The sequence below is a fragment of the Perca fluviatilis genome, chromosome 22, assembly GCF_010015445.1.
Source record: "Perca fluviatilis chromosome 22, GENO_Pfluv_1.0, whole genome shotgun sequence".
Lineage (NCBI taxonomy): Eukaryota > Metazoa > Chordata > Actinopteri > Perciformes > Percidae > Perca > Perca fluviatilis.
In genome coordinates this window covers 6,020,095-6,040,704 of record NC_053133.1, presented here as the reverse complement: position 1 = coordinate 6,040,704, position 20,610 = coordinate 6,020,095, and the positions used below count along the sequence as shown (strand labels likewise).

General features: G+C 42.7%; 1 protein-coding gene across 6 annotated transcripts in view; it reads left to right on the top strand.

Annotated features, from left to right (window-relative positions):
* The window catches only part of LOC120552249 (E3 ubiquitin-protein ligase HECW1), a 92,857-nt gene that overhangs the window by 23,346 nt on the left and 48,901 nt on the right, over window positions 1-20,610 (top strand). For all 6 annotated transcript variants that reach the window (XM_039790120.1, XM_039790119.1, XM_039790121.1 and 3 more), the window contains 5 exons: window positions 332-407; window positions 5,872-6,041; window positions 14,065-14,207; window positions 14,512-14,612; window positions 18,026-18,975. In XM_039790120.1, coding sequence (XP_039646054.1) covers window positions 332-407; window positions 5,872-6,041; window positions 14,065-14,207; window positions 14,512-14,612; window positions 18,026-18,975 — 1,440 coding nt within the window. The remainder of the gene's footprint in view (window positions 1-331; window positions 408-5,871; window positions 6,042-14,064; window positions 14,208-14,511; window positions 14,613-18,025; window positions 18,976-20,610) is intronic.

Below are 20,610 nucleotides of genomic sequence, written 5' to 3'. Positions count from 1 at the left end.
GGGAGGGCTGTTGATAATAGTAATGCCTGTTATCTTAATTTCTATTGTCTACTGTTACCCTCTTGTCTGAGCTGTTCTGTTTATTTGTTTGTTTCTTGTTTTATATGATAAATCCAAAATATATATATATATATATATATATATATATATATATAATATTCATGTATTTGTATTCATTTGTATTCATGTAATTTTTGCATTACTTGCTTTATTTACTGCGTTTTTTTGGCTGCAGTGACCCAATTTCCTCTCCATTTCATTTTGACTGCGTTTTTGTGTTATTTTTATTTGAGGACAGTTCTTAACTTTTCATGTCTGTATGTATCCTCAGGTATTAAAGCCAGTGGTTAGTCCTGAAGTCAACCATGGACTGGGCAACAGGAGGCTCATTAACTTTTCCTTGTCAGGTAGGATACCAACATCTGTCTTTTTCCTTCCTATTCTTGTATTGCTTTACTTCACCACTTAGAGGTCATGACATACTGCTTTTTGGATGCTTTTATATAGACCTTAGTGGTCCCCTAATACTGTATCTGAAGTCTCTTTTATATAGGCCTTAGTGGTCCCCTAATACTGTATCTGAAGTCTCTTTTATATAGGCCTTAGTGGTCCCCTAATACTGTATCTGAAGTCTCTTTTATATAGACCTTAGTGGTCCCCTAATACTGTATCTGAAGTCTTTTTTATATAGACCTTAGTGGTCCGCTAATACTGTATCTGAAGTCTCTTTTATATAGACCTTAGTGGTCCCCTAATACTGTATCTGAAGTCTCTTTTATATAGACCTTAGTGGTCCCCTAATACTGTATCTGAAGTCTCTTTTATATAGACCTTAGTGGTCCCCTAATACTGTATCTGAAATCTCTTTTATATAGACCTTAGTGGTCCCCTTATACTGTATCTGAAGTCTCTTTTATATAGACCTTAGTGGTCCCCTAATACTGTATCCGAAGTCTCTTTTATATAGACCTTAGTGGTCCCCTAATACTGTATCTGAAGTCTCTTTCCTGAAATTCAGCCTTGTTGCAGAATTACAGCCACTAGAGCCAGTCCCACAATGAGCTTTACTTAGGATGTGTTATTTCTGTGTCTGTAGCTTTAAATGCTATTGAGGAGGAGAGAGGGGGTGCAAGGTGGAGGGTGGGGGTTACACCTATCACCATTTCTAGCCACTGGGGGACCATAGGCAGGCTGGGGGAACTCATATTAATGTTAAAAAAACTCATAAAGTGAAATTTTCATGCCATGGGACCTTTGAAAGCCTTGCAATCACTGCATCCAAACACTGTCCTCATCGGATCCTTCCTTTGACCTGCAGCTCTCTCTAGTAATGATGGTCTTTTTTTAGTGATGTCTCTCTAAAAGAAGCGATATGTTAGCGATATTGCCAGTCCAAATGATTCACTTTAACTTGTTTACTTATTGTTTCTTTATCTTGAGGGTCTAGCATGTCACTCATATATCCTTTACTGCTCTAACTGGTTCATACTTTCTGTCCGGTTTCTTTTTCTAAGCCCTTTTTCTTTCTGCATACTTGTGCCTAATGCCCAGTTTTCTTACAGTACAGGCATTTGGCTGTCTTGGCTCCACATTCATCTGTGTTATGAGTTGCTATTCCACATCTTTAACACACGGTGTTGCTGTAGCCTTATTCTTTGTCTGCGCTTCTGTTTCCATTTTTATTTTAACTCGCTTAATATTTATATTTTTTCTCTTAGCATGTCATCTTCTAGTACGCCAAATTCACATGAATTCAATTCAATTTTATTTATAGTATCAAATCAAAACAAGAGTTATCTCAATACTCTTTACAGAATGAGTAGGTCTAGACCACACTATATAATTTACAAAGACCCAACAAGTCCAGTAATTCTCCCAAGAGCAAGCATTTAGTGAGACGAGGAAAAACTCTGTTTTAGGCAGAAACCTTGAGTGGCGAGGAAAACTTCCTTTTAGGGAGAAACCTGGGACAGACCCAGGCTCTTGGTAGGTGGTGTCTGATGGTGCCGGTTGGGGGTGTGATGAACAGTGGCAATTATAAGTAGTAGTAGTAGTAGTAGTAGTATAGTATTGTAGTTTATGGCGTAGCAGGGCAGTGTAGGGCATTACAGGGTGTAGGAGGGCATAGCAGGGCACTGCAGGGCATAGCAGGGTGTAGCAGGGCGTAGCAGGGCATAGCAGGGTGTATCAGGGCGTAGCAGGGCATAGGAGGGTGCCAAGCAGGACCACGGAGAAAGCTGCAACCAATCTGCGGGGCGAGAAAACATAAAAACTCCGGGGAATAAGCACCCCAGAGCTAAGTTATTAACAAGCGTTTCTGGGACATGAATGCACACAGATGGAAAGAGAGAGGAGCTCAGTGTGTCAAAGGAAGGAAGTCACCCGGCAGCCTAAAACTGTAACAGCATAACTAAGAGCTGGTCCAAGGCAAACCTGAGCCAGCTCTATAAGGGTTGGTAGATGAATCTGACGACCATGAAGAGAAGCAGAGAAGAGAAGGGGTGCCATGTCTGTACCTATACACCCTCCCCCGCTGGTCTAGGTGAACGCTGCAACTCCTCACTCCCTAACTATAAGCTTTATCAAAGAGAAAAGTTTACTCTTAAATGTGGTGACGGTGTCTGTCTCCCGAACCCAGACTAGGAGCTGATAGCTGAAGGCTCTGGCTCCCATTCTACTTTTAGAGACTCTAAGAACCACAAGTAACTGCATTCTGGGAGCACAGTGCTCTAGTGGGACAATAAGGTACTAGGAGCTCTTTAAGATATAATGGTGCTTGACCATTTAGAGCTTTGTAGGTCAGGAGAAGGATTTCAAATTCAATCCTGGATTTAACAGGAAGCCAATGCAGAGAAGCTAATACAGGAGAAATATGATCTCTTTTCTTAGTTCTTGTCAGAACACGAGCTGCAGCAATGACTTTGCCAATTCTCTCAAAGCATTAACAAAAGCATCAACAGATTTAATTTACCATTGGATGAGTTTCAAATAAGCACGCCACCCAACTTGGCTGCAAGCAGCCATACTGGGAACCAAGCAGTCGGCCCATTCCGAACAGGCACTCTCGAAAGGGCACTGCACTAGTAACTACAATTTGAAGACATGATTAGAAGTATTCTTTTAGACATTTAGAATCAGCCAACTTTTTTTTATCCCAGACATACATTACTGTAAGAAGGCATTCAGACCAAGGATAACACTACATTAAAAACACAAGTGGCCTAGTGTTTGCACTCCTTGAATCTTGAAAATAGTCCGTTATCATATATTCTTACATCATATATCATCTTAGATTAAGTCAGAGGATGCCCCTCTGGCTACCTTTACTCCTCAAATTATATACAAACCACTTGAAAGTCAATTTGAATCCCAAAAAAACAAGGACAAAACAACCTTGACACATAAAACATAAAATTAAGGGATATTACAGCAATTGTATCTACCCTTTACACATACCCATCAACAATGTACTCATTAACAATGACACACTGATCTATATGGCAGTAACATGCCTGTAGACTAGGGGTGGTACGGTTCACAAAACCCACGGTTCGGTTCGTATCACGGTTTTAGGGTCACGGTTTTCGGTTCAGTACGGTTATTATTTTTTCTTTAACACTCCAGAATATACTTCAGCATATAGCTAAAATTAGCATATTGAATGCATGTTGCACAAAACGTGCACACAGTGGCAGTTCTATATTGTTTTATTTCATCATAGGTAACGTGAAATCCAAAATGTTCCCACACACCAGACTATAAACGACGCTGGCGCATCCTCCAGCTCTGGGCAGCGTCTCTCCCACTGGACATTTCTGGGGGGCAGGGGGACGGCACCGGGGGCGGCACCCGCCCGCCACTTGAGGAGCGGTCAGCTCGGTGTCTCTCAAAAGCTGACGAAAATCTTTTAAACTGACCTTTGTCGATCTGAAATGAAGACAGATTCAGCAACTGCACGGCCTATTTCTCGCTTAAAATGTTTTCAGAAACACGTTTCGGTGAACTATTTTAGTACAATATGAGATCGTATTCTGAACGAGCCGCCATGACAGTATGTTTTGAAATTAGGGACCAGCCAGACCCATGTGTCCAATCATCTGCCATGGATTGCGTTTGTCACGCCCATCCCACTCGTCATTGCCAGTAAGTGTTTTAACATAGGTGTATAAAGTGGGCACTACGGCAGTAAGAGGTTAGTGCACATTAACAGTGTACTGACAAACTGTTCGGTACACACATGCTCCGAACCGAGACTAGCGAACCGAGACTAGCGAATCGAGCGGTTCGGGTGTTTTTTCATGAACCGTACCACCCCTACTGTAGACCTGTAGTTATTATGTCCTTCACTCACATAAGTATGTTTTCAGTAATCTGGAAAGCCCATAGAATTCTTTAAAATACTTTACAGCTACTATATGAAAAGAATGTGCAGCCACACACAAGAGCCTATGGAATTATTTGGGTATAACAGACCTGTGCAGTAACTCGTTACCATTTTATTCCCAAAGGTGAAGATCTGAAATGTTCTTTCAAAGATCCCTCTGCATAGCCCAGAAAGAGATTATGTTACAACAACATTGAATCCTTATTTATTTATTTTGTTAGCAACAAAGTTTTTAATTTCAGAATATCAACTCCTCCACTAAAACTGAGAATAAAATACTCAGGATAAGACCTCAATAGAAGTTGCCGCCCAGAGCATATCCACGCATTTCACCCCTTTGTACACAATACGTTTTTTCTCCTGTGCCTATCTAATAGGACCTAAAACCATTTATATTTCTGTTACCAGTTTTTCGTCATTAAGAGCACCTTAAAGGTCCCATGACATGGTGCTCTTTGGATATTTTATATAGGCCTTAGTGGTCCCCTAATACTGTATCTGAAGTCTCTTTTATATAGACCTTATTGGTCCCCTAATACTGTATCTGAAGTCTCTTTTATATAGACCTTAGTGGTCCCCTAATACTGTATCTGAAGTCTCTTTTATATAGACCTTAGTGGTCCCCTTATACTGTATCTGAAGTCTCTTTTATATAGGCCTTAGTGGTCCCCTAATACTGTATCTGAAGTCTCTTTTATATAGACCTTAGTGGTCCCCTAATACTGTATCTGAAGTCTCTTTTATATATACCTTAGTGGTCCCCTAATACTGTATCTGAAGTCTCTTTCCCGAAATTCAGCCTTGGTGAAGAACTACAGCCACTAGAGCCAGTCCCACAATGAGCTTTCCTTAGGATGTGCCATTTCTGTGTCTTTAGCTATTGAGGAGGAGAGAGGGGGGGCAAGGTGGAGGGTGGGGGTGTGGCCTTGACCAACTGCCACTTTTCTCGTTTGAAAGCCATGATGTCTCTCTCTCTCATGGGTGGGCCAAATTCTCTGGGCGGGCAAAGCAGAGAAAGGGGAGGTAACCTTTCCCCTTATGACCTCATAAGGAGAAGATTCCAGATCGGCCCATCTGAGCTTTCATTTTCTCAAAGGCAGAGCAGGATACCCAGGGCTCGGTTTACACCTATCACCATTTCTAGCCATAGGACCATAGGCAGGCTGGGGGAACGCATATTAATGTTAAAAAACCTCATAAAGTGAAATTGTCATGCCATGGGACCTTTAAGTTTCACAGAATTTTCCACATCTGACAATTATTAAGCACGTGGCTAGTTCCTAACTTATAACGTTCTATAACTTTTTTAAATAAATAGTTTTAATAAAAGAAATGACCTGGGATTTTGTTTGTCGTCTCAAGAATAGTGCCGTTTTAACTTTGCACTAATGAAAACCCTGCAATGTGTAAATCTGAACCTGTGCCAGACTTTTTTCGTGTCATTCCATAACCCTCTCCTTCTTTGCTTTCATGTCCACCCCTTTCAGACCTCCAGGCAGTTGGTTTGAAGAAGGGGATGTTCTTCAATCCTGACCCCTACCTGAAGCTTTCCATCCAACCTGGAAAGCACAGCATCTTCCCCTCGCTACCACACCACGGCCAAGAGAAACGCTCCGGAGTGGTCTGCAACACTGTCAACCCCCAATGGAGCACGGAGGTACAAACACACAGAGGCATTTCTCGAATTTATACAAAATATAAAGCAACTGATAAATATGGATGCACCGAATCCAGATTTTGGGGTTCGGCCAAATACCGATTCCACTGGTTAAGATTCTGCCGAATCCAAAACCGAATCCTACTCCCATCAGAGTGGGACTGTGCAGTGTATTTTTCAAAGCTGGTAATGGCCGTCTGGTTAACACCAGTTTTTAGCTGTGACTGTCCTTCCTTTGCTGTACCTGAAGTTGTTGCATTCTGGCTGCTGTCTGTAGATTCCTTCATGCACAACTCAAATTCTTTCGGATGTTTCATACGCAAACGTTTTAACAGCGGTGATGGTGTGTATTGTTTACGGTCCTTGCCACCACGACACAAATCGTCATTTCAAATTGAACACTTAAATCACCTTCTTTTGACTGAAAGTACTGCCAAACAACACTTTTTCTGCTTATGAGTTCCATTTCCACTTTCTCACAGCCTACTGCATTGAACGCTCCACCTACGTAAACACCGTCACGTAATCAACGGCGGCGTCATTACGTCGACCAGCGTAGCTCGCGTAGTGCAAGCGTAGGGTTCGGTGGAAAAAAATTCTAAGGTTCGGCAGAAACCGAACCCCGTCAAAAAGCCCAATATTCGGCCGCATCCGAAGCCGAATCCTGGATTCGGTGCATCCCTAATAATAAATGATGATGTATTATTATAGAACTAACTACCCCGTAGTATATAAAATAATAAAAAAAGTGCTCCACCTGTACCAGCTGAACACATACAAAATAATTCTAATACAGTAATATAATATAAAATAATAATATAATGGGAATCTGAATGCAATACTAGTTACTGTAGTATTGCTACTTTTACATAAGTATAAGATCTGATTACTTCTTCCACTGCTGTATTTTCTCTCTCTCACTCTCTCTCACACACACCCACATGCAACGTGAGATTTTTTTAATTAATTAAAACGTCTCTTCATGATGTACAAAAATGCACTTCATATTTTAAAACAACAGACAATTTCTTTATTCTTAACCTTTCTTCTCTTTTGGAAATATCCCAAAATGGTTGTTGTGTTTTTTTCACCTGGACCTGTACCTGTGTCATTTCTCCTCTACTCTATCTGCTGTAATAAATGTTATGCTGTTAGGCAGAGCCCTCTACTGCAGACTTTCTCAACCTCTAGGCCTGTGTGGTCCGCGAGTGCCCTCTAGTGGGTCGCAAAATGTTCATTTTTTTAGGAAAAATATTGGTAACACTTTCAATAAAGCCTGTCTCTTTAATGCATTACAAACACATGTATAATCTGCTTATAGCGCTGTATAAAATGCAACAATAATCATAATACATTATAAAGCATTTTTATAATGACTATATCATAATACTCATATAATTTTTTTCCCAAGCCCATGTCTATAAAACACTATTAACATACTTACAATGTGCTATGATTTTGCGTAATGCACTGCGTAATTATAGTTATAAGCATTTAAAACTCTTCATAATGCTTTAAAACAATAGTCATAACACATTATAAAGCATTTTATAATGACTTATAAGGTCAAGTATCATTACACTCCATAACTCACTGACTACCATTTTTACCAGAATCTTAGTGTATTATAATTCTTATAATTTTAATACATTATTTTAAGGAACCTTGACTGAACCTTTCAGACATACTCAAAACCTAGGTTGGGAGTACTAGCTTTTTCTAGGGCTCACATTTAGTTTGTGTAGTGTGTATTTTACACTGTCCCATAATATAATCTTAAACTGTTTACAGATGATCAGAGGTAAAATAAGGGCGCAGAACACAGAGGCTAAATGCAGTGCAGGTATATGTCATCATTGCTAATGGCTTTGGTTGCACATCTGAGAGGTCAATAGCCACAAGGTCAAAGTTTAAATAATAAGAACTTTGAGTGCAGTGCTCAGTGGCAATTTCAAGCGGTGTGCCAGCACAGCCAGCGCAGAGCTGTTTTGATCGTGTGTAGGTGGTTTTACATAATTCTGGATGTTCAGATTTGAGGCAGAGCATGAAAAGGACAGGTTAGACCATAGCATCACTGGAAATGACTCAGTGCTTTGTGCATAATATGGAGCTGTCTTCTGTCCGACTGCAATATCTGTCTCAGAATGCTCTACAGCACAGTCTCTATCTTTTATGTCCTTTAGGAGACTACATACACTGATATAATGTAGTGTCCTTCTTGGCAGCATCCACTCAGCTTAAAGCCATTTTCCTTTTCCAAACAGCTCCCATGTTGAGTTTGAGTGGAGCTTGGCAGTAATGTACTGTATAACTGTAATGGGTCTCCACAGGATGCTAGCTCAGTCAGCATACATTCCGTACTGCATCCCAGTACCCTGCAGCTTAAAGAGACGTATGCGTATTCTGCATATTTATATAATAAGATGAAATGATGACAACAAACAACATCACAAGAAAGGATTCCTGGATCTAAAGAGTACTTTCAATTAAATTGAATACTTTTTGCAGATATATTCTATAAATAGTAGTGATATTAAGCTTTTTTGAATAATAAATGCAGGGTTATATTTATCTTCATTTGCCAGTATTTTATTTACTTCTAGTGTGCTGGATCTGATATGGGTTTATTGATTGTTTGCTGATGATGGCCACCAGAGTTTTACTATTCTAAAATATGTTTAAAAGGCTTTTTAATAATTCATAATTTGAGTGATCATTTCTAATGCTACATTTAAATACCCAATGCTGACAATTGTGGACAGGCCACATATGATTGACTTGCATGCCCAAATGAAATAAGCTGCAGTTTTTTTTTTAAATAGAGCTTCCATCAATATCACATGTCGAAATTTAGAAAAAGTCTATATCAAAGAAGCTGTGCTGGCTGGTATGGGTGGCGGCAGGAACGTCACTAGGATTAAAAGATGGGCTTCGCCCCCAGGGTATGTGAAACTTGCGCTTCAAAATCTTTGCACTCGCATCTTTTATTACTGTATTAGAACTACACTGTCAACAACCAGTCGAGAAATCAAGAAGGTAACAAGTAAAAAGCAACAGACATATTCTCTTCTTCCATTTCTCCTCAGGAGCTGCTAGCTCCCCAGATCTTGTCACACCTCCTCAGCCATAACTAGAAGCTGGCCTTCTCTGCCTCTTCTGAGAGCTCCCTCATGGTTTTGTGTAGATCTTTGCCTCGTAGCCCTAGGTGGATCCACTGCTTGGTTTCCATCTGCTTCCCTCGGCTTGCTTCCTGCCTCTTTCGCTCCACCACCTCCACCAGCCTCTTGAGCACCTGGTCGTGCCTCCGCCTGAACCTGCCCTGTGTCAGAGAGGCCCTGCAGCTTGCCAGGATGTGTTGCACCAACGCTGTTCCCAGCCACTAGTGCAGATTGCGAGGGGAGGGCAGGGTGTTGTAGGTTGCCCTAATCAGGAAACTGAGTCAGGCTTGTGTCAGCTTCCATGTGTCTGCCCAGCTAACTCCCCGGCTCAGCACCCCTTCCCACACTGTCCATTGTCACTGTTGCCCCTGAGCCACAGCTTTGACCCTATACTCTTCTTCTTGTGCCATCCTTGTCACCTCGGCGATAACAAGGTCCTTCCTCTCCTTTTTGCTGGCTCTGGACCACAAGATGGATGGGTCGTTCCATTCCAACCCTGTCCGTCCTGTTTGGACTATGCCCACAACCTCCTGGTGTTTCAGCCTGCCCGCTGCTTTCTGGACTTCTTCCTCTGCCCTCCATTTCCTGCCTGTCTCCACATGGGCATGCAGCTTCCTCACAGACTCATCTGCAGAGTTCCTCAGCTCCAGGGTGCGAACTACGGGGGAGCTAGGGGGAGCTCGGCTCCCCTTAATAAGACATGGGCTCCCCTGAAAATGTGATTTGTGAAATTTTGGGGGGTCTCTAAAAATATTGACAATGTGTCATTTTGACGTGCAATTTCAGTTTTGTGTAATGTGATCATCGTGGATTATAATGTGTAAAACTTCAAAAATATAATCCATGCGTGATGGTGATTTAAACCCAATTCACTTCAATAAAGAAAACTATACATGCTATTCTTGTTATGAGCATCAAGGCGTGGCGGCGCTGCGGTGCAAATCCAACTCATGTTTAGTAGGCTACATGTTAACTCAAAGATTCGTAGAAAAAATATAAACATTGGAGGCCATTAATCGGTCGCAAAAGTCCTTGAAATCCATTCGGCAGTAAGCATCATATAGCCATGGCAAAAGAAAACAAAGGCAGTATAATTAATTTTGGTTTTACTAAGAAACTGTGTAGCGATGACGTTAATAGCACGACTAATTCACCTGCTGCAAGCCCTGTTAGCACACCTCCCACCGGGGTGACAACGCAAGAAGAAGCTGAAGAAATAATGTCCTCTCTGGCTGAAGAGGATCCTAACCCCTCTCGCTCCTCTCTCCCGTTAAATTGGAACAGCCGGCAGTGGAGAGCCTGGAAGAGCCCATATACATGGCTGTTTGTTAAGGATGGAAGCTTGGGGTGCGTCGCTAAGGTCTAATTGAACGGAGGAATTCTGGTATTCTTCGGTAGCCTGAGTAACTTTCACCGTTGTTCATGTGAAATCTCAAAAACAGCCTGATGCTTTGTTTATATATTTGTGGCTGGCTGTTTGCCCTATCTATTCCTGTCGATAAAGTATGATAGGGTAAATCCTGTAGTGCATACACTTGTAGCTGTTATGTATCTTTGTAAGTCATTGTAAGTTGCAAGCGCACGACCCCCCCCCCCGCGTGGAAAAAAAGTGGGCTCCCCCGAAGGCCACGGTATAGTTCGAACACTGCTCAGCTCCATCACCAGCCTTGCCTTCTCTTGCCTATATACCAGCGGAATTGATTTTAAGGGTAACTGCAGTGTGTTCCACCTGTGCAGGCTTGATGTTGAGAGGCCCCTTGGGAGAATCAGGCATTTTGTGGAGGAAAGAGTTGGCTTTGGCTTCCATCCTGCTCACCGCTGAAGCACCACACCTTGTACTTTCCAGGCTTACGTCGATCTTGGCCAGGTTTGCTGACAGCTGCTGAAGGCTGTCTTCCCCACCTCCTTGTCTGAGAGGCTGGATGTATAGGGCCTTCCCAGACTTCAGATGAGCTGGTCTACAATGCGGGGAATGTTTTTTCCTCCGATGGTGAAGGTGTCCCCTTTTCGCAGGGACAGGCTCCTTGATTTTCCAGCCTTGAATTTCATCCTGGCCCAAGAGACCAGCTCGTCTAGTCTCTTCAGGAGCCGTGCCGTGCATGGTGCAGTTTGGAGAAGGCATGTGATGTCATCCATGGAGCTCCTTAAGAGGAGGGAGCCTCCATCCAGCTGGCAAACGAACTCTGCCGACCACCGGCCTTACTCCGATCAGGATCACTTTGAAGGCAGCAACAAAGAGGATATGGAACATCTCATTGCAATTCCTACTTCCAGTTGCTGCCAGATGGTGGAATCATGCAGCGTGAAGCACATGTGGAAATCTTGAAAGTAGGTCATTGCGAAGGCCTTGATGGTTTCTGGGACGTAGAAGAAGTCCAGAGCAAACTCAAGGAGTTTGTGTGGAACCGATGCATAGGCATTGGCTAGATCGTGCCATACAACGTGCAGGTCTTTTTTTCCCCCTCTTGGCTCTCTGAATCTGCTCCCAAATCATGGTGGCATGTTCCACACAGCCTGGAAAACCAGGAATCCCCGCCTTCTGGCAGCTGGTATCAATGTAGCCATTCTCGATCAAGTACTTGGTCATCCTCCTAGCCACAACTGCCAAGAACATCTTCCCCTCGACATTCAGCAGGGCAGTAATCCTGAACTGCCCGATGGGCTTCTGCTCTTTGAGGATGAAGACTGCCTATGCCTTTTGCCACTCAGATGGACTGATTCCTTTGGTCCAAGCTGTTCTCATTAGCGTCCACAGGAGCTTCAGCACTCTTGGGCAGTTCTTATACAACTTGTATGGTATCCCATTTGGCCCTGGTGCTGATTAAGATCTTGCACTGAACAGCACTGAGGTTTTGCCGGCTTGGGTACATGGCTAGGTGGACCCAGAGGCTCTTTTCTTGTGGGGTTGCTGTATTGCGCACAGATGTGTTCCTCCAAGTCTTCCTTGGAGATCTCAAGCATCCCACTGGTCTTCTTTTCAAGGAGCCCTCGTGCGAAACAGAAGGGATTCTTGAAGAAGTTTGCCCTCTCCTTCTCCTTTCTCTTCCTTCGCCATTGGATGCGCTCTGCCTACCAGAGGTTGGCCAGCCACCTTCTGAACTCATCCCACAGAGCTTTCAGGCCCTCTTTTTCTTCTGCCCTTGCTTTCCTCCAGCGCCTGTGGAGCTGCCATCTATTGGACACCAGGTCAGCAATGTCCTTTGCCCTCCTTCTCTTTGTTGCTGCTACTGCTTTCTTTCCAGTCACCTCGCCAAACCTGCTGCTGCACTCCTCGTACACTATATCTCCGAATAGGTTTAGCTTGGTTTCGACTGGGCCTCACAAAGCATTCTGCAATAGCTCACTCAGGGATTCATTTGTTTTCCGTACAGTGTTTTATATTCTCTTGCCGTTTTGGCGTGACATGACTCTTGGGATGCTTGGGGGTGCTTCTAGGTGTTCCACCTGGGGGTTATTCACATCTGTTCTTTCTTCCTGCTCTGCCTCCACAATATCGGGCCCGATGGCACTGTGGTTTTCGACCTGGCCTTGGATACTGCTTGTCTGACCTGCCTGAGCAGTGCAAGGTTGCTTATGGCTACCACCATCACACTTCTTCCCCATGTGAATACGTAATCCCCTGAATGTTGTTATTTTCTCCCATCCGAACCTGCACTTCCTAAGAATCCTCAACTCGTTATCTTTTGTCCTTGCGTTAGTTACCGTGATATCTGTCCTGGTAGGCCCATCTTCCATCCCGCCTCTCAGAGGGCATTCTGCCTTTTTCTTTTGTATAGGCTTTGTAGTTGTTTAGGGTGTTTCCCTTGGTAAAATAGCAGGAAGGGTTACTAGCCCCCCTGTTCCTACTGCAGTCTATCCCGCTGTCACCAGTACTTCCTGGTTGTCCTCAAGTCTTTCCTGGACTCTCACTGCCCTATTCACAGTAGTCACTGTTTCCAGAGACACATTGCTTTAAACAGGTAGAGCCTAGCACCTGTTAGAGTAATACTTTTTCTGACCTTTTTGTATCTGGGCCCTGACAAATATCCCATATTACAAAAAAGACTAAAACTAACACTAAAACTAATAAAAACTGAACTCAACTAAGCATTTTCAAAAACTAAAAACTAAAGTAAACTAGCAAACCCGCTTTTAAAACTAATTCAAACTAAACTGAATTTGAAAACAAAAAGTCAAAATAAAAATAAAAACTAATGAAAAATGCAAAACTATAATAACCTTGACACGCACACATCAACAACACAGATGAATGGTGAAGGGAATTGATTCAATTTAGTGAGTGATACAGCACTGCACTGTAAAAAAAAAAAAAAAAAATCTAATAATTATTGTTCTTATTATTTGGTGGGGCTTAGGATGAACATAGGGTAGCTTCAGCCCCCCTAAAATAGGCCTAACGACTTCCATGGGTGGCGGTCACCCTCTAGCAGTTGCCTTTGACAGCTAGATTTGAGTTTTGTCCAAAATGATAATGAGAAGTAATAAATGCCTCACAGAGCTGACCAAGACCACTAACCTTAACCGCAACATAGACAAAGACTTTGAGTTTAGATCATTTTTTTGCATTGATTAAATGTTTTACAAGATACATTCGTCTTGGTACTAAATATAAATGTTTCCTTGTCATGTTGGTAAAAAAGCATAATCCAGGCTACATTATGTTACACACAGTACATATGCTCTACTGCAAATTAGTTCCAAATTAGTCCTTGTAGGCTTTTCTATATTAAAGGCTAGTGTGAGTGTACTGTATATGATATAATGTTGAAACTGTAGTGCATTCACAAATATCAAACATCATCCCAATCCAATAACACTGAGTGGTTTAATTCTAATGATGTTCTCGCTTCTGTCTGTTTCTCCAGAGGTTTAACTTTGTGTCTCTGCCCACTGACGCCCTGGAGATCGAGGTTAAGGATAAGTTTGCCAAGAGTCGGCCAATCATCAAGCGTTTCCTCGGAAAGCTCTCCGTCCCTGTCCAGAGGCTACTGGAAAAACATGCCATTGGGTAAAACACACACACCGTGTACATGTATGTAGTGGAGGTGTAAGGTGTGTGTGAAGATGAGTGCAGTAGGACTGTGCGCGCCATCAGTCAAAATATTACTATTGTGCTCTATGATTCAAGTCTGTAGAGCTGTGGAAGCTTCCCAAATACACTACACTGGTGTGGTTGTTGTCAGTTTAATAACTAATCTGATTTTAGCTATATTTCAATTATCAAATTTTTCTTCCTGTGTCGCTGCACTTCTATTGTATACACATTTACTCTTTTCTCTTTTTCTCTGCCCTTCTTTGTTTTTTGTCTGCAGGGATCGGGTAGTGAGTTATTCGCTGGGTCGCAGGTTGCCAACAGATCATGTCTGCGGCCAGCTGCAGTTCCGCTTTGAGCTGACTTCTTCCATGCACCCAGGTACAAAGGGCATAATGCCATCTAGCAGTAGACATATTATGAATCCTGCTATCTTCCCTCAGCTGTTAAGCTCTCATGTCAACTGTCTCTCTGTAGGAAAATGTTTTAAACTTTGAAGCTTTAAAGAAATCGCTGGGGATTCTTACCCATGTAGTATTATCTGTGCATGTCATTCCTGAAATATTTGATTGTAGGTAATTAAATATCGGTTTATAATAACCATGTAATATAAAAAGGATAAGAGTTAGAGTTTGGCAGCAGGTTTCTTATTTTTAGTTTGCTCCAGCCTTTGCTTTAAGAGATGAAATTCCAACCGTGGCTCTCAGCAGATTATATCAGCTGTAGCTAAATAATGTTAAACCTCCAGTATGCAATATAACATTGTAGCGTACGGATTTCAGTTTAATCTTTGAGTTTCATGTATTTCTTACTTTAGTTACCTACTGTACCTTAAAGCAGAACCTAATCAGATTTGATAAGGAATCCAAAAGGACTATGATAAGCACATTTGATATTGGGTTTTACATTCTCAGATACAAGCTATAAAACATCTTATGCTGCCTGTCCCTAACGTTTTGTTTGATGATATAATGGCACAACTGTGAACATATCAAATTGCTTCCTTCAAATAGAACTTGTGAGTTTTCAACAGGGTGGGTCGACTATGCAATAATCAAACGATTCAAGTGATTAGTGCTACAAGGCCTAGCAGGTGTCATGGAAGAAGAAGAAAATATGTGCACCAATTTAGGAGTTGTCCTCTCACATGAATGATCCATGGTCACAAATTACTAATTTGTACCCTTGAATCAATACATTGTGAGCACACATGAACATAACATAGCATTAAACACAGTGTTGACAATTTAGCGTTTGTTTAAGGGATGTCCAAGATAATACAACATTGTATAAATCTGAGCAGCTCATTTGATTTGTCAATGGCCCAACAGTCTAAACAATCTGTCGCTGCTCAGTGCCATGCTACTGAGGTAATTATTAATTCAAGAGCACAAATCTGTAATTCATGCACATGATTTATTAAAGGTCCTATGACATGCTGCTTTTTGGATGCTTTTATATAGACTCCTAATACTGTATCTGAAGTCTCTTTCCCAAAATTTAGCCTTGGTGCAGAATTACAGCCACTAGAGCCAGTCCCACAACAGTGATGCCAGTAACGGAAATGTTGCCCTTAAACACCGTTGACTCGCTCTCTTTTGTGCCATAATAAACCAGATCCCTACTACTGGCAATGCCGAACTGCCTCATTTTTATGTTGAGGCTGTGGGGGGGTTGTCGGCAGTTGCTGAATGTAACTAATAAAGTAACTTGTAATCTAACTTTGTTACTTTTGGCCTTGACCAACTGCCACTTTGCTAGTTTGCAAGCCATGATGTCTCTCTCTCATGGGTGGGCCAAATTCTCTGGGGGGGGCAAAGCAGAGAAAGGGGAGGTAACCTTGCTCCTTATGACCTCATAAGGAGAAGATTCCAGATCGGCCCATCTGAGCTTTCATTTTCTCAAAGGCAGAGCAGGATACCCAGGGCTCGGTTTACACCTATCACCATTTCTAGCCACTGGGGGACCATAGGCAGGCTGGGGGAACGCATATTAATGTTAAAAAACCTCATAAAGTGAAATTTTCATGCCATGGGACCTTTAATTTGTCATGCAAACACTTTCTATGAAGCCTGTGTCTATATGGCATCATAAACACATGTATAATGTGTATTTTGTGTATTATAGTGTATAATGTATAATTATTGTGCTGTATAAATTAAGCATAGCGTTAGTTCATGCAGGTCATGGAAGTCATAAGCCTGCTGATTGAATTATAATTCCTATCAGACACACACCATTCACAGCCATTCCCACAACAAGGCGGTCCTTTTAAATTTGACTCCCTCCTCCTCACTGATCCCTACTACACGGAGCTGCTTCACTCACTGCTGCTGGAAACGCTTTGCCTCCACCACCCCATCCTCCACCTTCCTAGCTCAGTCCTAACATCCCTTAAAGTTTAAAATGGTTTTCAGTGTCTTGCTTTTGGCCCACTCTTCCTGCATCGCACTCCTTGTTTCAGCTTAGCACGCTGCTGGGCTGGTTCATGGAGTATTATTAAGAGCGGTGCCAAGCATAACTGTTATTTCCATGTATATGTTATAGAGGAGACTTTTATGAGTGATAAACATTTGTCAGATTTTCTGATGCAGTTTGTGGGAGATTTGCCCCTTTTTTCCTCACAAAACGCTTGTACTAAATAGGCGGACTAAGCGGACAAAAGGCTAAGCAAAAAAAGGCAGGAAGCGAAAAGGGCAGACAAAAGCTAAAAAGCACTGATCAATGAAAACCCAGCAGCTTTACCTGCTGCTCCAGGAGGTGGTCTGGAGGAGGAGACACACAGTTGGCCAGCGGCTCTTCTTTAATTCTTGGGAAAACTTGTCAACCTCAGACTAACTATTAAGTAGTATTAAATGTTATATTTTACGCACAATTGTGACACACTTTTTCATCACTATGATACCTTACATTTAATCATAACCCAACATTGCATAATATGTCAGGTAGAAGACATTCTAAACACATAATTAAATCAGCAACACAAATCAAACGTCCTCTAACAACCTTATACAGGACATAGTAAGTATTTGAATATGCCTCTTAACATTGGTTAATAACAAGAAGGAGGTTTTTCTTTTAGATTAATGAAATTCCTTATCTGGCTTTAAGATGCAAGTCTTTTGAACAGGGTGTTACGACCTTCATTAAACATTCCAAAAACAGAAGGTTATTGTGGTGTGACCACATGCTGTATGTAGAGGACGGGACAAGTTTATTTTTGTCCTGTGCCTGGCCAACACAATGCACGCTTTATACATTAAGTCTAATTTTAAGGTTGTTAATGTTCACAGACCCTCAGGTGCATATCTCAGAGGGGTAAGAGGACCAGGAAGAAAGACAAATTAGGTGTGTGTGTGTGTGTGTGTGTGTGTGTGTGTGTGTACATATTTCCTATCCAGGGGTGTCATTTATTACTCCCTGATGTCCTGGGATGCAGTATTTCAGTTTTATGCAAAAGACAGCTTTGGATGGACTTGATGAACTTTAGGGGTCCTATGATTCAGTCCATTGATGTGTGTCTCACACCTGAAACGACTCAGAAAACAGTCCATTCAACTGTTCTGATGAGTCTTGAGAAACAGATAACTTAAGTACTCTGCAGTCTCATAATATGAAGTTCAGAGACCACCACTGGGGGGCAGAGGTCTGTTGGAAACTCACCCAAGTTGTCATTTATCAATTAGGGTTAGGACTCAAACTGCTAACGTTTGTGAAGTACACAACCCAGTTTAACGCCACTAACTCTCAAAAGTGAGTTTAGTGGACATCTAACATGTGCTCTTTTTTTTTAGATGATGAGGAGGTCTCTCTTGTCATAGAGTCAGCCTGTGCTGATGGGGGAAATGCAGCAGATGACAACTATGCTGCTCATGCACATGATGATGACACAACAAGTGTGGGACCTGACATGCCTGACCTCCTTCTGGACGCCCCTCCTGACCCTGAGACATTGGTGCCGCCAGCCTCCACAGAGGAAGCCTCCACACCCGAGATGGTCCATCGTTCGGAGACGGAGGAGGCTGAGGCGACAACAGAGGAGCAAGAAACTGTGGAGGACACAGTGAGGGAGGAGCCCCCATCTACAGAGCCACAGGGGGAGCAGGAGGAGGGGGCCTTGGCTGAACAGCAGGACGAGAACGGTGGAGAGGGGGAAGAGGAGGAAGGAAAGGAAAAGGACAGGCAGAAGGGGGGAGATGAGGACGACCACAGAGCGGAGTCTGCACCACAAGTTGAGGAGGAGGTGGCAGTAGAAGAAAATAAGGTTGGGAAGGAAACCCAGCCAGAGCCAAACTCTGACAATTCCGTAGTAGTATCAACAAACATCACATCCCAGGAGGCCTCTGTAGAACAAACTGAAAGGCCCCAACAGGAGGTGACAGAGGGAGAAGAAAAAAGCTGCGTCCCTTGCACCTGCCAGTCCTTCTTCTCAAACTACAACTCCCATGCTCCCTCACGCCGCAGAAACCGTCCCTGCTCCCTTCCGGTGTCTGAGCTGGAAACGGTGATCGCGTCGGCCTGCGGTGAGCCGGAGACACCCCGATCCCACTACATCCGGATTCACCACCTCCTTCACAGCCTACCCTCGGCCCAACACAGAGCCTCCAGCCAAGAGGAGGAGGAGACCGGGGATACAAGCACTACTCAAGACACCACCTCCACATCACCAACACTTAAAAACTCCAAAGAAGAGGAGGGGCAAGATAATGAGGAAGAGGAGGATACAACCCACTCTCCCTCTCAGGTACACCAGCTAGCCAGCCGTTGCTAGTTAGCTCCCCCTCAGGATTCAATTCCTTGAAATGAACGCGGCCCCTTAAGTGAAGGAAAAGGTCGTGGGTGGGCTTACGTTTCCATGAAACGCGGGACAACAACGGGACGGTTGGGTTTAGGAAAAGAAGAACGGACAGTTGGGTTTAGGAAAAGAAGAACGGACGGTTGGGTTTAGGAAAAGAAGAACAGGACGGTTGGGTTTAGGAAAAGAAGAACGGACGGTTGGGTTTAGGAAAAGAAGAACAGGACGGTTGGGTTTAGTAAAAGAAGAACGGGACAGTTGGGTTTAGGAAAAGAAGAACGGACGGTTGGGTTTAGTAAAAGAAGAACGGGACAGTTGGGTTTAGGAAAAGAAGAACAGGACGGTTGGGTTTAGGAAAAAAAGAACGGGACAGTTGGGTTTAGGAAAAGAAGAACAGGACGGTTCGGTTTAGTAAAAGAAGAACGGGACAGTTGGGTTTAGGAAAAGAAGAACGGACGGTTGGGTTTAGGAAAAGAAGAACAGGACGGTTGGGTTTAGGAAAAGAAGAACGGGACAGTTGGGGTTAGTAAAAGAAGAACGGGACAGTTGGGTTTAGTAAAAGAAGAACGGGACAGTTGGGTATAGGAAAAGAAGAACGGGACAGTTGGGGTTAGTAAAAGAAGAACGGGACAGTTGGGTTTAGTAAAAGAAGAACGGGACAGTTGGGGTTAGTAAAAGAAGAACGGGACAGTTGGGGTTAGTAAAAGAAGAACGGGACAGTTGGGGTTAGTAAAAGAAGAACGGGACAGTTGGGTATAGGAAAAGAAGAACGGGACAGTTGGGGTTAGTAAAAGAAGAACGGGACAGTTGGGTTTAGGAAAAGAAGAATGGGACAGTTGGGTTTAGTAAAAGAAGAACGGGACAGTTGGGTATAGGAAAAGAAGAACGGGACAGTTGGGTATAGGAAAAGAAGAAAGTGACAACCAACCAATCGTGCTGTGATCACGAAAGATACTTCCCATTGAAATATATTGGTTTAAAAAAACGTGCTGACCATCACGAAAAAACGGAGTTAAACGTGTCCGTGTACACGAATCAAAAGATTACATTTACGTGACCATTTCACGAGCTGCCGTGAGACTGGGCTGGGAGCTCTGTGCCGCATTGGCGACACACAGAGTTTCAAAGAGCCTGGGATGAGAGCAGACATGCAGGGGTCAGATCTGTGCAGAGCACTGGAACAAACACTCACCACATATCACCAACACTACATTACTATGAACTGCGGGAGCTCAGGGGTTCTATACTCTTAATTACCCAAGTGAAAATCGATTTTCATTTTTAAACATTGTCCTAAATAATAATCTATAAATTTGATTACATTTATATAATTGATTTATCGGCCAGCTCTTGCTCACAGGGATAACTTGTATATCATTATTTGAAGCTTTAGCCACGTTTAATATAAACATCCGACATTGTAACATTGTAAGATTTGACATAAAATAAGAAAAAAACATAAGAGGGGTCTTTAAAGTGAAATATCTTCAAAAGTTTATTTTTTTCTCTGCCAAAAGAATAAGAAAAAAAGTGAGGCCAGGAATGGTTTGTTTTATCTGAATCTGACTGTATCTTAAGCCATTA